This window comes from Marmota marmota, unplaced genomic scaffold (genome assembly GCF_001458135.2).
Source record: "Marmota marmota marmota unplaced genomic scaffold, marMar, whole genome shotgun sequence".
Taxonomy (NCBI): domain Eukaryota; kingdom Metazoa; phylum Chordata; class Mammalia; order Rodentia; family Sciuridae; genus Marmota; species Marmota marmota.
This window is the reverse complement of record NW_026000108.1, coordinates 31,389,811-31,406,910: the sequence shown is the minus strand read 5'-3', so window position 1 is coordinate 31,406,910 and position 17,100 is coordinate 31,389,811. Positions and strand designations below refer to the sequence as shown.

General features: G+C 43.1%; 1 protein-coding gene across 8 annotated transcripts in view; it reads left to right on the top strand.

Moving 5' to 3' along the window:
• The window catches only part of Rbm47 (RNA binding motif protein 47), a 161,259-nt gene that overhangs the window by 140,303 nt on the left and 3,856 nt on the right, over positions 1–17,100 (top strand). For 6 of the 8 annotated variants that reach the window (XM_048784367.1, XM_048784368.1, XM_048784369.1 and 3 more), the window contains 3 exons: positions 7,078–8,234; positions 9,016–9,222; positions 12,073–12,278. In XM_048784367.1, coding sequence (XP_048640324.1) covers positions 7,109–8,234; positions 9,016–9,222; positions 12,073–12,278 — 1,539 coding nt within the window. In that variant the 5' untranslated portion in view covers positions 7,078–7,108. The remainder of the gene's footprint in view (positions 1–7,077; positions 8,235–9,015; positions 9,223–12,072; positions 12,279–17,100) is intronic. The other 2 variants (XM_048784370.1, XM_048784371.1) reach the window with 2 other exon arrangements.

The following is a 17,100-nucleotide window of genomic DNA, read 5'->3' as shown; positions in this document are numbered from 1 at the left end:
ATGAGGGTCCTGCCTTCAAGGGATTTGGCATCCACATGGATGACTGGACTTTTACATCCAATGTGGCAAGTCTCTTCAGGTTCTTTCTGGAACAGCCTTTCAAAGCACTATGGCCAAGGTTAGGGGAGCAACAGGCTTCCATCTGGATGCCTGAGCCACATCACCAGTGGAGAAGGGCACTGCTTACCTGGTGTGAATGGAATCTGGGAGGCTCTGAGACTCTATCCAGTCTGTACCAGAACCCACTGGCCTGGCTTCTTCACTGACTGGTTAAAAGTTGGCTGGGGTAAACTTTTGCCTGTTTTCCTATAAACACAAGGATCTTGCACACAGGGTCGAGTTGCCTCAAGTTCAATGTCTTTATTAGCTTTTTTTTTTTTTTTTAAGCTCAGATTTTCTTGTGCTAGCGTTCCTTGGTCACAGCGGGAGGTTATACACCAGGGGCACTGTATATGTCAACTACAATGAGAATCCTTTGGGGCAACTGTGGAATGCACTGTGGCCAGACTGTCAGCTAGTATCATGACACCTCTGATGCTCATTAACCAACCATCTGCTCAATCTCTCTGTGTCTCAATTCCCATCTCTGTAAGGCAGAGATCCTCATAACATGCCATCTAGACACTGTGAGGAGTGGAGTGAGTTAATACACATAAAGAGCATGCATTTTGCCTGCCAAATAGTAGGCATTCCATAAACATTAGCTCTGGTCGCCATTTTAAAGATGGGAGCATTGAAACTTAAAGAGGTTTTTTCCAGCTAGTAAGCGCAGGAGCCAGGATTTGGGTCGAGGGCTCTCTGACTCTAGAGACTGCATTTATTCAACACGTGCTTGACTGTCTCCTGCCGAAGGATGAAATTGCAGATTCTATGCTATTTATCCAGGTATTTTGTTTTACTTATTGACAAGGTTCAACTTTTGAAGTCTACTTATTATCGTGTGGACACCTTATCCCAAGCAAGAATCTCATCAACATCCGTATATAGTATTTCTCATGAATCCTCAGACACCTCCCCCCCACCACCACATGTGTACACTCTGACCTTTCTAAAGAGGTATTCTAATTTTTAAAAGCAAATTGTGACAGTGGCCTGACTGTTAACTTGAGGAGACTATAAACTTATTAGAAACAAATGAACAATATTGAAGTTTGACCCTTTTAAAGCAATCTGGTTAATGAGCACATACACAAAGGGCCTTAATTTTCAACTATTTAGTATTTGGAGCATAATTCAGTTTCCTGGGAGGTAAACTGCACTGGAATGAGGTCTAGCAATATTCCACACAGTGCCTGCTACATAGTAGCTGCTCCAAAAATATTTGCTGAATCAATGAAAATGAATACTGATGTCTTTTTGGAAATCTTAAAAAGTTATTCACATATAAGTGTCAGGAGCTGAGCCAGCTTCATTCATTAGTATAAAGCTTTCATAAATTTGCCAATGGGAGTTAAATGTAAACCATTTAGGATAAGGGGGAGGGAAAGAAGCTCAAGAAGGCTGCCTTTAAAATATATTGGAATTTTTAAATTGCCTGTATAGTTGCCCTTTTCATTTATCTTTTAATACATGTAAGCTTTTGGCCTCAAGTTTACATAACTTATTTAACTGATCTGATGTGAGACTTTTTCACAAATGTGTGAAAACGTACTCAGCCTACCATTCTCTAAGGCCTCTAATGAAATCCTAATCTTATTGACTATTTTTCTACCTTTTGCATCTTTTTACCCTCTCATTTTTTTAGGGTGTGTGTGTTGAAGTACACATAACAAATGCACCATTTGAACCATGTTCAAGTGCATAATTCAATGGCATTAAGTACATTACTATTGGTGTGAACCCTCACCCATCTCCAGAGCTTTTTATTGAGTCTAAGGAAAATTGTGTCCATGAACGCTCATTCTGTGCCCCACCCTCCCCCTCCTCCAGGCCTGGCCACTACTCTTCTACTTCCTGTCTATTCATTTGACTACTCTAAATACCCCATCTAAGTGGAGCAGTTGTCCTTTCACATTTGGCTTGTTTCACTCAGTGTGTCTTCACGGTTCTCCCAGGTTGTAGCATGGGTCAGACTTTCACCTGAGGGTATCTGATAACCCATTCTGTGCATAAGCCACATTCTGCTTATCCAGTCATCCATTGGACATTGGTACAGTATCCACCTTATAGCTTTGGTGAGTGATGTTGCTGAAACATTGGTGAGCATATGTGTCGTTAAGTCCCTGCTTTTAATTCTCTTGAGTGTCCATCCAGAAATGGAATTGCTGGATGGTGTGATATTCTGTTCGATTTTTTTGAGGACCTATCCTACTATTTTTCACAGCAGATGCCCCATCTTACATTCCCATCAGCATTACACAGGGGGTTCCAATATCGCCACCTCCTCACCCGCACTTGTTATTTTCTATGTGTTTGTTTTTGTTAGTGTAGGAATCCTAATGGTGTGACGTGGTGTCTCATTATTCTCACTCATTTTTAACGCCATATTTGTAGTTAGTGTACAAGACACGTTACTTTTTTTTTAAATAATTTTAGTTGTATATGGGCACAATACCTTTATCTAATTTATTATATGTGGTGCTGAGAATCGAACCTAGTGCGTCACCCATGCTAGGCTAGTGCTCTACCACTGAGCCACAACTCCAGCCCTCACAGTTACTTTGAATATTATGTTAATCAATGTCTGGCAGGAAATTGAATTTATACATTCATGTGTATCTACATGTATGTATGCATTCATTCCTCTTCTAGTTCCAAAATTTGTGCGATACCTTCTAAGCATCAACATGACTAAAATAAATAGTTCAATTCATGGCACTGGGAATATATTAGAAAAATGTTTAAAAAGTGAAAGAAACTATAGTCCAAAATAGATGAACATGAACGTATGTTTGAATGTCCCACACAATTACTAAAACTGGTGTGAAAGTCATTCCTGAACTTCCTAGTAGCAAAGAAAAAAAGGGAACAGGGTAGTAACATGGTTTGTTCCAAATGATGAAAGCACAGAGAAAAGGCTTTCCTTGGCTTGCAAATGTAAGAATTAAGCAATAACTATTTTGAAAGTTTCAATAATAAGTTTGAAAGTTTCAAAACAGTTTTACTGGCACCAGCAGATTTCAGACTAAAACAAAATTTTCATTTTTACTTTTTGGGGTTGGAATTGGAAATGACTCCACAACCTGACCATTATAAGACTGTTTCTGGCTAAAACAGTAGTTTCAAAGTACAGTTAGTGAAACAAAAAGTAAATTTCATGTATCTCAACAGAGCAATGAGATCTAATCCTTTGGACATCAGGCAGTTAATATTTTCTGTAGTATAACAGGTAAAATCTTGAATTGCCTCATACATGTTTATACGTGTACCTAGCATTTCCTTCCCAGGTCACAGATTATAAATATGTGTGTTTATATAAATAGTCTTTTTAAAAATGTGTGCTTATCTTCCATTGGGAAAAGATCTTCATCTTCAAATCTGATGATGAAATTTCTGTTTCAACTTGAAACTACGGGAACTAATGTATCATTTCAAATATATGTTAGAAAAAAAAGTTTCATAACTGGAACTGTGTCAAGTCAGCTTTTAAGCATTTAAGAGCAAAGAAAAAAAAAAAAGAATAAAAGCCACAGCCACATCCAACAGATTTTTAAAAGAACTTAGAAAGTTTGTTTTAAAAATTCTTCTAAAATTTAAAGAATTGGTCTGGAGTTTTCCAGAAGTTTATAAAATATAATAATGGTCCCCCACCCACCCACACACCCACACCCCTCGAGTTCTGAGGATGAAACTCAGGGCCCTGAGCATGGTAGGTGAGCACTCTACCACTGAGCTACATCACTAGGCATTTTTATTTTGAGATAGGGTCTTGCTAAAACCTTGATTTCTAAAACCTTGTAATCCTCTTTCCTCAGCCTTCTAAGTAGCTGGGGTTACAGGCGGATGCCACTATGCCCAGCAAATAATGCATTTCTTGATCATTTATAATGTTTTAGACACAGTTCAGAGTGCTTTGTACATATTTACTCACTCCACTAAATTTAATGAGGTTAATCAATAGTATTAGGTAGGGAAACTGAGACAGGAAGCAGCTAAGTGTCCTTGCTCCAGGTCATACAACCAGGAGTTGGGACTTATACAACTAGAGCTGGGACTTGTACATCACATAGTCTGGCTCCAGAGGCCACACACTTACTCACAAACTATACTGCCTCTTGACATCATAGCAGATGAACAGAGGACAGTTGTGGCCAACTGATAAATATTTTACTTTTTTTTTTTTTTTTTTGTAATTAAGGTTTTGGGGTATTTTCTTAATAATTAAACTCATCTAAAATTTTTTATTTGTTTTTTTTTTCCATGCAGTATGGGAACTACAGTTTAATAAAGCAGATTCCAGTGATTTTTTTATACATATATCTTTGGTCTTTAATATATATTTATGTATAGATAGATCTAACAATTATGGTTTATTTTGAAGGAAGCGGGTAAATGAGATTATTTGGTTTTTTGGACTGGGAATTGAACCTAGAGGCACTGAGCCACATCCTCAGCCCTTTTTATTTTTTATTTTGAGACCAAGTCTCTCTAAATTGTCCATCCTGGCCTCAGACTTGTGACCCTCCTGCCTCAATCTTCTGAGTCACTGAGATGACAGGTGTGCACTCTTGCACTGGATTACCTCAATTACTCTTGAAAACTTGAAATTTTGTCTCATAAACAATTCATGGAGCTATTTTTTTTTTTCAAAAATGAGTGACACTCCTGATTCTGGGTAAATGATAAACTCTGTGCCACCATTAAAAATGATATTTTTATGAAGAGTAAAACCATGAAAGAATGATTCTAAAGTGGAAAGCAGGAGAAAGTAAATTTATGAGAAGCCAAGCTGTATATCACATCACTCCCAAAATTAGAAAAAAGATGAGAAAATCTATGGCTATCACTGGGTAGACTAGCAATGATTTCTTGTTTGTGGTTAATTTTCAATAAAATTTAAACAATTGGAGACTTTCATTACAAAAGCATTGTATATAGCTCTGAATATCTTTGGTATAATTTAGAGTCATCCTTGAACACCTTTGGTATAATTTTGAGTCATCCTTGAAAGCTCTATACCATAGGGGTAAAGGTGGACAAAATTCAGACCAGCACTATCAGCTGTGGCTAATTTAATTAAAAATGATAAAATTTAAAATTCAGGGACACAGCCACATCAATGTTTATAGCAGCACAATTCACAATAGCTAAACTGTGGAACCAACCTAGATGCCTTTCAATAGAAGAATGGATTTAAAAAAATGTGTCATATATACACAATGGAAAATTACTCAGCAATAAAAGAGAGTAAAATCATGGCATTTGCAGGTAAATGGATGGAGTTAGAGAAGATAGCTAGCCAATCCCCAAAAAAACAAATGTCGAATGTTTTCTTTGATGTAAGGAGGCTGATTCATAGTGAAATAGGGAGAAGGGAGCATGGGAGGAATAGATGAACTCTAGATAGAGCAGAGGGGTTGGAGGGGAAGGGAAGGGGCATGGGGTAATTAATGATAGTGGAATGTGATGATCATTATTATCCAAAGTACAGGTATAAAGACATGAATTGGTGTGAATATGGTTTGTACACAACCAGAGATATGAAAAACTGTGCTCCATATGTGTAATAAGAATTGTAATGCATTCCGCTGTCATATATAAATAAAAAATAAATAAAATTTAAAATTCATTCTATTAGCCTCACTAGCCCCATGTCAAATGTTCAGTAGTCACATGTGATATTGACAGCTTTACCATTATCACAGAAAACTATTGCACAGCACAGTTCTGAAGAAAGAACACAGAATCTGGAGCCAGAATCTTAGAATCAAGTCTTCCTCCAGGCTGGCACCTTCTGTGTGAAATGGGGCAGTTTACTTAACCTCTCTGAGTGTCTTTCTCCAGGGGCAAATTGATACTGGTATCATTTACCATGTACAGAGGTTAAGAAAAGACAAAAGTAAGAGAATGCAGGTGACAGTTCTTGTGTTCTACCAGGAAGATATTGCTTCATAAGTCCCCCAACTTGAAGATGATCTGGCTCTTTTGTGGATTGATTCCAAATCCATAAACAGTTCATACCAAGAATTTTGTGTGAAGGACAGCATAAACTGACTTAATACAGTTCCTAAGCCAGGTCCATGGCAATGTGGGCATTCCATTCCTTCCTATTCTAAAGCTTCAGCACACAACTATGTATCTTACTTATTACACCTGCTCAAAGTTTTCTTTAATAATTGCATTGCCTTGCCAGACATGGTGTAGTGCAAACCTGAAATCCCTGCAACTTGGGAGGCTGAGGCAGGAGGATTGAAAGTTCCAGGTCAGCCTCAGAAACTTAGCAAGACCTTGTCTCAAAATAAATAAATACATAAAAACAGATTGGAATGTAATTAGGTGGTAAAGCATTCCCTGACCAGTACCCACCCCTGGAGCCAAACAAAAAAATGAAGAAGATGGTGGATAGGCAGGGAATGTAGCTCAGTGGTGAAGCATTTGCATAGCATGTGTGAGGCCCTGGGTTTGATCCCCAAAATAAATAAACTAAAATATATACATACTTACATACATAAATTTACTGCATTTCTCTATTCCACACCTACAATATTTAAAAAAAAAAACTGCCTAAGAAAGAAAATAAAAGGACTGCATTTGCAAAATAAAGAAAAAGAATGTGTGCTTTAGTTGAATCATCTGAGTTGACAGTGCAGGAATTAATCAAAAGATGTTGCCATTTACTGCAAAAACTAAGGTTTTCACCAACAGTGGCAGCAGGTTCTCTAAGTTTCAAAGCTGTTGGAGGACTGATAAAACGGAAGTACTTGCTCACTTCTGGTTTTTCCTGCTCAACTTGACTATTTCAGACTATTTTAAGGCTGCTGCAGTTCTACAACAGCCTCCATCTTATTTCTCATTTAACCACCCCATGGCCTAAAAATTCCTAAGCATGCATCTTGTGAGCCTGGAAAGAGGCAAAGGAGTCAAATTGGGGCTGAAGTCAGTGCAGTTCCCCACTCATGCCACCTTTTGCTTCTCCAGGTTTCCACCAGCTGTGGATGCCTTTGACATTATGACCGCAGAGGATTCCACCGCAGCCATGAGCAGCGACCCAGCCGCAGCCTCCTCGGAGAAGGTACCCGAGGGCGTGGCGGGCGCGCCCAACGAGGCCTCGCTGCTGGCGCTTATGGAACGCACCGGCTACAGCATGGTGCAGGAGAACGGGCAGCGCAAGTATGGCGGCCCGCCCCCCGGCTGGGAGGGCCCGCACCCGCAGCGCGGCTGCGAAGTCTTCGTGGGCAAGATCCCTCGCGACGTGTATGAGGACGAGCTGGTGCCGGTGTTCGAGACAGTGGGCCGCATCTACGAGCTGCGCCTCATGATGGACTTCGACGGCAAGAACCGTGGCTACGCCTTCGTCATGTACTGCCACAAGCACGAGGCCAAGCGCGCGGTGCGCGAGCTCAACAACTACGAGATCCGCCCGGGCCGCCTGCTGGGCGTGTGCTGCAGCGTGGACAACTGCCGCCTCTTCATCGGTGGCATCCCCAAGATGAAGAAGCGCGAGGAGATCCTGGAGGAGATCGCCAAGGTCACCGAGGGCGTGCTCGATGTGATCGTCTACGCCAGCGCGGCGGACAAGATGAAAAACCGCGGCTTCGCCTTTGTGGAGTACGAGAGCCACCGCGCCGCGGCCATGGCGCGCCGCAAGCTCATGCCCGGCCGCATCCAGCTGTGGGGCCACCAGATCGCCGTGGACTGGGCCGAGCCTGAGATCGACGTGGACGAGGACGTGATGGAAACCGTGAAGATCCTCTATGTGCGCAACCTCATGATCGAGACCACCGAGGACACCATCAAGAAGAGCTTTGGCCAGTTCAACCCCGGCTGCGTGGAGCGCGTCAAGAAGATCCGCGACTACGCCTTCGTGCACTTCACCAGCCGCGAGGACGCAGTGCACGCCATGAACAACCTCAACGGCACCGAGCTGGAGGGCTCGTGCCTGGAGGTCACGCTGGCCAAGCCGGTGGACAAGGAGCAGTACTCCCGCTACCAGAAGGCAGCCAAGGGCGGAGGCGCAGCGGAGGCGGCAGCCCAGCAGCCCAGCTACGTGTATCCCTGCGACCCCTACACACTGGCCTACTACGGCTACCCCTACAATGCTCTGATCGGGCCCAACCGGGACTACTTCGTGAAAGGTTAGTGGGACTCTTCTCCTAGGCGGGTCCCCCTGGCGTCCCGTTACTAGGCAGCCTATACTTTACTGAGCTGATTGACCATGAGCCCTACTCTTTTGGCTTTGGATTTGGGTTCTGAGTTCTGTTTGCTGATTCTTCAGACTGATTTCTGAGCACTGAATAAAATACAGACCCTTCTTTTGGGAGCAGTCCAATCAAGGGACTACAGTCTCTCTTGTTAGGGCCTGCACAATTTGGTAGGCCTGCTCATTTCATGGTCAAAACCTGCTTCTGAAATTAAATGTTTAAGTTGGGGCAGTGTTTTGTTGTTGCTGTTTGTAATCATTGGTTAGGACATAATGAAACCCGGCATGACACTGGAAAACAGAGAACCCCAGTTCTAGGTCCTGTTCTCTAATTATCTGGATCTGTAACTAGTCAGTCACCTTAATGTCCCTAGGCCTGTTTTCTCCATCATAAAATGAGGCAGGTGGACTAGCAGATCCCTTTTCAGGACTGAACTTTTTTACACTCTATAAATATTTCTTTACTGAAGTTGCAATTACAATTCTAGGGACTCGCTTTGCTGGTTAATCTCCTGCACAGAGTGGGCAGACTTAGGATGCACATCTAAGTGGAAACAGCATGTTTGGAGCCTCTTGACCAGCCCATCCAAGTCCAAAAGTGCAGCCACCTGCCATGTAGACTTAGGACAAATTAAATGCCAGGAATCATGGGCCAAGGTCTTCCTCCTGTGCTGTCACGGTTGCTTGCTCATCATTTTTTGTGTTGTTATTATAAGCAGGCAGCATAAGAGGCCGAGGGCGAGGTGCAGCTGGCAACAGAGCCCCCGGACCCAGGGGTTCCTACCTCGGGGGATATTCTGCTGGCCGCGGTATATATAGCCGATATCATGAAGGGAAAGGAAAGCAGCAAGAAAAAGCATATGAACTTGTGCCGAATTTGGAAATCTCTGCTGTCAATCCAGTTGCCATTAAACCTGGTACAGGTCAGTATAAAGCAGAGCAAGAATGCATCCATTCTACCTAAACCCCAACCCTATCTTTGAAGTGAATCCAAGCCCTCTGGGCTCTTCTGGTTACCCGTATGTGGATTCATTTACCATGGGCAGCCAGAGACTAGGCAAAAAGAAGGTGGCCTCCTAGACCTTCTTATCTGGAACTTATGGGATGATCTAGCTCCAGGTCTAGCTCCAACCATGTTCAAATCAAACTGTCGAGTAGAAACTTTTTCTAGTGGATATCACCAATTGTTGGTCTTTTTCTTAACCTGTGGCCAAGAAGGCAGAGTTAGGCCAGATAGTAGTGCATGCCTGTAATCCCAGTTGAGGCAGGAGGATCACGAGTTCAAAGCCAGCTTCAGCAACTTAGCAAGACCCTGTTGCTAAATAAAGCCTGGGGATGTGGCTCAGAGGTTGAGTGCCTCTGGGTTCAATCCCCAGTAACACATACACTCACACAAACACACACACAAAAGGCAGAGTTAAGGTTAAGGAGAGGGAAGATATAAGAGAGGAAGAATATGAGACTCTGTATCTTCCAACAGCCAAAATCTGTCTTTTTCTTTCTCAGGTCTATTTCTGGCCCCACCATCAGGCGGTTTTTTATTTGTTTATTTTTGCTTTTTTTTTTTTTTCCCCTCAGTGCTGGGATGGAACCCAGAGTGTCATCCATATAGGCAAGGGCCCTACCACTGAGCTGTATCCCCCGTCCTACCCTAACTGTCTGAACCCTGGAGGTGTAGCTTATTATCAGTTCTGGGTGTTAAAGGGTAGAAATCTCCCTTCAAGAGGAAGTAGCACCATCTGTCCCTCTTGTGGTCTAAGCAAACATGAACACTTGGGGACAAGGCAGTCGTCAGAGTTTCTGTAATTGCTGATTCCCTGTATTGTAATTTCTAGCACTCGCGTCCTCTTCCTGCTGGATCAGTAGATTTAGAGTAGGGATGCTCAAGTCAATCCAGCTGGGGATATTGAACTGTGCTCCAAGCCCCAAGAACCTGTTTGCCAACATCGTTGCTACCCTTGGCCACCTAACCCGAGGCAGGGCTTCTGATCCTAACCTGCAAGAAATTTTAACTCCATTCAGTGAGCCCTGCACAAACTTGCTCTCAGCAGGTACCTCATAAGCATCTAAAAGCATGGAAACTTGAGTTGTTGAATAACTGGAGCAATATTTCTACGACTTCTTCCTGGCCTGAAGAGCATTTGAAGCTCAGCTACTCTGATTTTCCTGGACAAAATTGGGTCCAGGAATCTGTGTTTGAGACATAGATTGGCATTGGCTTCACAGGGCTAAAAAGCACGTTTGTAATGGAGCCTCCATTTGAAGGAAAGTGATGTTTTTTTGTTTTTGTTTTTGTTTTTTTGTTTTTTGCCTGTGAAATAGTCCCTCCATCTCTGCAGTTAAGTGACTGGCACTAGATTTCCTTATAAATATCATTGGTCCTATGAGCAATGTAAAACTGATTCCCTAGCTTTCTGTAACTCCAAAACATCTGGATAAAGGAGTTCTACTTATTGGGAAAGGGTCTTCTCCTCTTGGCAAGTTACGTAGCTTAAGGTTTAACTAGAGAAAATAACTGTTGAACAGTCTTTAGCCATGTATCACCCTAGGTAGATTCCTGCAGGCTGGTGGCCAGAACCCTGTAGAGTTTACTTGGTACAATCCCAACAGGCTTAAATTGATAACCCTCTGCGTCCCATCCCCTTGGCCTCTATTTCTGAGCACCCAGAAAATTTGAACTAGGAGAGACACCAGGGTGGTGGTGTCTGGGCACAAGACCAGTGGAAGATATGGTTGGAAAGGCAGGTAAAATATTTGGTTAAGGTTTTAGATATTTTTTATTGAATGACTGTACCATTGTTCCACTTATGGTCATTTGCCTCTTTACTTTTGATCAAGTCAATCTTCATTAGAATAAATGGACCTACCTATAGTTGAAGGAGAAACGTAAATGAAAGGGTTCTTTGTGTATCCATTTCATATTCTTCCATATCCTTTCAACACGCACAGCATACACACGCACAGACTTCCCCCAAATCAATGCTAAAATCTTTTCCTTGGGAACTTTTCTTATTGTGTGCTGACATTCAATCACTACTATCTGTTTGATTCTCTGCTTAAAATCACTCCTTTGGATGCTGTTCAGAAAGTATTTGAATTGGCAGGTCCCTGAAAGACCAGTCACTCTTCCTGCTTTACTGCTAGAAAAATTAGAGAATTTTACATCTTTTGTTAAGTCTCCCCCATCCTTGCTCTGTAACACTGACATCCAAAATACAGGGCAGGGAGAATGTGCACAGATCTCTGAAGTGTCAGAATGAAACCTCACCAGCACTTGCTTTTTAAAAAGTGGTGAAAGTGAAAAAGGCCCTGGGTCTGGTGACGGAAGAGGTGAGTGAGAACCAACAGGCAGGCGCAGCGCTCACGCTTGCTGGGCCTCCCACCTTCGATTTCACTTCTTATCCTGAGCCAGTTTTTCAGGGTCTCAGGCCCTTTCCTGATTGATGGGACATCAAGAGAATGATTCAGAGGGAGCTTTCTGTAGACAAGTGGAAAATGTTGGTGCACACCCTAGCTCTAGCCTCCCCTTCCACATCGGGAGACGCCATCCTGTGTGGTTCCAAGACAAGCAGAAGAAGTTCCCTGCTGCCTCCCGTCCCTTCCTGCTGGGCAGCACCTTGTTAAATGGCCTCTACTGAAAAAGTATTCATAAAGTCTGGGGAGGCCCCCTGACTGCTCACCTCGTTTTTCCAAAAATACCATTGAGCACATGGTAGATCCTCCTCAGTGACTGAAAGTGACGGACCTGTTTTACCTTCTTGCTTCTCTTGCAGTGGCCATCCCTGCCATCGGGGCCCAATATTCCATGTTTCAGGCAGCCCCAGCCCCTAAAATGATTGAAGATGGCAAGATCCACACAATGGAGCACATGATCAGCCCCATCGCTGTGCAGCCAGACCCAGCCAGTGCTGCCGCCGCCGCTGCTGCTGCCGCAGCCGCCGCTGTCATTCCTGCAGTATCAACGCCGCCACCTTTCCAGGTAGAGCTCCCCTTGGGTCATTGTCATTTGTATGTGGATCCTCTCCTTGCTGTGGCATCATCTTAGCATTCAGCACTAGAATTTACTTGGAGCCTAGCTCTCTGTTACAGCTATGGGATTGGGTAATTTTTTTTATTAAGAATTGCACTGCTTTGAGTGTGTCCTTGTTATTAAAGATAGGGAGCAGTATTACGAAATATGAGGTGTGGTTTTCAGGGTCACATTTTTTGTACAGCACCGAAGCGTGTTCAGCTCATGCTATGACGGCGTTGATGCCGGGAGTCCAGGGAGATGGAGCCTGTGTTTGTATTCTGATTTGAAGCTCATGAAAGATTTTTTTTAAATGTTTACCCTTTATATATAAAATATGTTTTATGTATTTATGTGTGCACACATATGCGTAAAAAGCACAAGAATTTCTGTGTAGATAAAAGTATATAAGACTTTACAAAAATTTGCCCTCACTCCTCTTCTCTGGCCACAGTTCACACTATTCCCCTGTCTTTTCCAAAACTAATGTTACCATTTGGGCCTCCTTCCCCTCCTTTGCTCATCGTGTTCTCCTACCTACCATTTCTTGGTTGTGTCTCTTCTGCAGAACCTCCCTCTCACCTGTCCTAGAGAAGTCCTCCCTCCCATACTTGCCATTACCACAGTATTACTTGGCACCTAGCTGCCACTGTGCTGTGTCTTAGAAAGAGACTCCCCCAGGCCAAAAGCTATGTTTTAGGCTTCTTTGTATCTTCAGTGCACAGCACAGAGGGACATCAACCCTACCAAAAAGTCTTGTTAGAGCTCTTCTCTGTGAAGCATTCAATCATGAGCACCTTACTACAAATGAGAAATGCCCGCGCCCAGGGTCTAATTGAACAAGAACTACCCAAGGCATGTATTGAGAAACTGATCGCTATACTCAAAGCCATTTCAGTTGGGCTGGACTGGGGTTCTAGAATCTGTCATTTTATACGAGTACCTCAGTGGTTCTGAAATGGCCACCCCAGGAGGATGCTCTTTCCCTGCTTTTGCCTACTGGGAACCCATTCTTGGCTGCATTACTCAGAAAAGGTTAAACCAATTGGAGTTTGTCAATGTGTCATTAAGAATTCTTGGACTGGGGTTGTGGCTCAGTGGTAGAGCACTTGCCTAGCATGCATGAGACACTGGGTTCAATTTTCAGCACCACATCTAAATAAGTAAATAAAATAAAGGTCCATCAACAACTAATAAAAATATAAAAACAAACAAAAAAAAAGACTTAAGTCAGGATCCCTAGGGGGCTGAGGTGATGGGGAGAAGGAAGGAAGAGACTCACACTGTACCATGAAAGTTTAGTTATCACTTGAGGAATGATTGCAAATAATCCATAACTTGAAAGTAATACTGCAATTAAGGTAATTTATTTTAATACCTATTTTTACTTCTAATTGGTACATAATAATTGTACATATTTAGGGGTACAGTGTATTAAGATCTGATCAGGGTAACTAGCATATCCATCACCTCAAACATTTGTCATTTCTTTGTGTTGGGAGCATTCAGAATCCTCTCTATGAGCTCATTAGAGATATACAATTAACCGTTGTCAACATAGTTACCCTACTGTGCTATAGAACATTAGAAGTTATTCTTTCTAGCCAACTGCATTGAGTAATAATTTTTAATTCTTCTCCACTACGAAACTCATGCAAAGTACAACTGTTGTCAGTTGATTGCTGTGGACATTTGTTCCTCCTCTAGTACTTTGTGCAGAACGCCCAGAGCTACTGACTTTTTAACTGCTGTGCCTTTGTACTCTTTAAGTCTGAACACCCTGTCCTTGTCCTTTAACCTGGATTCTCTAATAGGTTCAGCCCTCTGCTTCTTTTGAATTTCCTGCTGAATCATGGCAGAGGAAGGAGTTTCGTTGTTGTTGGTGGTGGTGGTGGTAGTGAGGATTGAAGCCCAAGGTGCATTACACCGAGCCACATCCCTGGCCCTTTTTATTTTTTATTTTGAGACAAGGTCTTGCTAAGCCACTAAGTTACTTAGGGTTATGTTAAGTTGCTGAGGCTGGCCTTGAACTTGCAATCCTCCTTCCTCAGCCTCCAGAGTCACTGGGATTACAGGTATGCGCCACCATACCTGGCAGAAGGAGCATTTTTAAGCACCACTGATTGTTGAAAAGAATCCTCTCTAAGCCACACTGGAAACTGATCTCCCAGCGTGGCTTCCAGAACCTACCTGAGGTACACCTTCCATCCTCCTCCCCTGCCTTGCAGGTGCTCAGGGATCCAATTCAGCCTTTTTATATCTAAAAGTTCATGTGGCCTTTGCAAGCAGTGAAGAAATATTTGCCAGTGTAGATAGGCTTTTTCAAATTGCCTCCTCACAGTGTTTTAATTCTCAACAAGAAATCTGTAATACAGGTGGAGCAGAGATAACCATTCCTCCTGGAGGGAAACCCAGTCTTTTCCCTGCCCACCTGCCACCTTCCCACCTACCTCATCTCCCCTCGACACGTGTCACTTTTTGAAAGTCTCAGACCTAATACATATAACCAGGCCAGGAACATGTGCCCCCTCATTTGCTAGGGATGTAAGTCCTACCTGCAAATGTTACTTGTGACAAAGGCATATTACCAACACTGATGTTAAAGGAGTCTTAGCCAAGCACAGGGAATGGGGTGAGAACAAAGCAAATTGCATGCAATAAAGGGGGCGTGACCTTGGTGATTTAGGTATAAAGCTGTTAATAATATATTTATAAGCTCACAAAAAATCTGGGATAGCAGGAGGAAGTGAAATTCACAGGCCAGCCCCCGTCTCATTTAATCCACGGTTTCAGTTTCCTCGGTTGAATTAGAAGTAGTTTTTAAAGGTGTTCAATGGTATCTTTGTCCCGCTGCCACTCCCACATTTTTCTCTCTTCCTTCTCTTCGATTAAGCTGTATGAATCAACACAGGAGTCCTTCACTGGCTCTCAGCAAGATGCTTCTCATCTATTCTTCCTTTGCAGGGAAGAAAATCAAGGCTGGGGAGGTGACTGAATCACCTAGAGCCATATGACTGGCAAGGAGCCAAATTTGGGCAGGCAGATCAGATCTGTCTCCGTCCTCATATTACAGAAAAATACTGTCCATGAAAGGGACGTCACCGGGAGTGAGAAAAGAGGCCAGGGGTTTAGCAACCTGCTCTTGATTTCAGGTTGGCCGAGGAGAGTTTGAGCCTTGATATTTCTCACAGCCTTAAGGAGGATTTGTTGACCCCACTCTCTGGGCACAGAGATGATTTTATCAGAAAGGGCAGACAGACAGCGTGAGCCCTCCAGTGCTCTGGTCACTACTGACAAGTGCTGCAGACCCTTCCCTCCCCCTGCTGGTCATCCCATTGGTGCTGCCCTGGCAGGGCGCCCACCTAGGCCAGTTCCTGTAGATTGTAAGGTTTTCAAAAACAACCAGGTCACAGTACATTTTGCTTCAGGCCTGAAATAGAACTACAACCCAAGGACCTGAAGGAAAACATCTTTTGGCAAAACAAACAAACAAAGCCCATTCTACCCGTGGTTCTGCCAGCCCATGTCTTCTCCCAGAAATCATCTGGATATAGGTTCATACACAGAGGTGATTAAAGATGGTCCTAGCCCCCATACTTGGGTTTTACTTACTCTCACCTTCAATCATTTGGTGGGCAGAAAGAATGACCTTTAAACTGGTTTGCACCACTAAAGCAGGAAGCCGGAAGCTCTGACAGGACACTATTCTGTTGAGGTCAAAGTGGGCAGGATCGTGTCTTGAGTTTGACTGCATGACCACTAACTGGGTCCCCAGACCATAGTAGGTGTTCAGTGAAGTTCAGGGAATGTTGGTCTATGGAAATTTAGATATCCATGCATGACCTGCCACCAGGAAGCCAAGACTGAAGCGCCGCCCCCCCTCAGTCAGCCCTCCCTTGCGACACCCTAACCAATAGCACAAATGAAGATCGAGCACACTTATTAGAAAACTGGAGCACAGTGGGGGGTAGCTGGCCGGTGGGTGTTGCCATGTAGTTGAGTCGTGACAGCCTCATTGTTGTAAGTTACTGCACAGTACTAGGCACGTGATAGGGAACGCTCAGAGAACACTCTACTCAGCTGTCAGTGAGTTCTTGTCCCTGGCAGCATGTTGGAAACACAGTGGTAGAAGTTTTTTCTTTCTTTCTTTTTTTTTTTTTTTACTTAGTTTATGATCATTAAGGTCGTATGTCCAGGTTGAGTCAGCACTGGGACACTCAGAACTGATGCTCCTCTGGATTTATTCTGTCATTCATCCACCCTGAGTGCTGAGTCATTTGCAAATATGTTCATAACTTGGTGTTGGGGGGACGGAGCATATCTGAGAGATGTCCTTCCCTCCCTGCCGTCTCCTCCCTTAGTGCATTTGTTATTAAAACCTATATCCACACATTTTGGAAAGCATTGCTGTGACCTAGTCTTCCAGTTTCAACACTCTCCTTGTTGTAAGGGGTAGCTAATGAGACTCTCCCTGTACATTGCATAGTGTCATAGGAGGCCAGATTATATTGGGCCCGACATTTCATTGCTTAAAAGCCGTGTCACTATATGCAAATCACTCAACACATCTGTACCTCTCTGCGTAATCAAGTACCCACCTTCACTGGCCGTTGTGATGATTCAATAATGTCAATCAAACAAGGAACACAGAATGGTGCCTGGCAGTGGTAATCACTGTTGTCATTCATTGTTATGATTATATGTTATTTGACACAGTTGAAAAAAGCATTCCTAAGTTAGAAGTTCCTTTGAATATAATTATTGGTCTGATTCATAGATGTGTTAGAGAAAT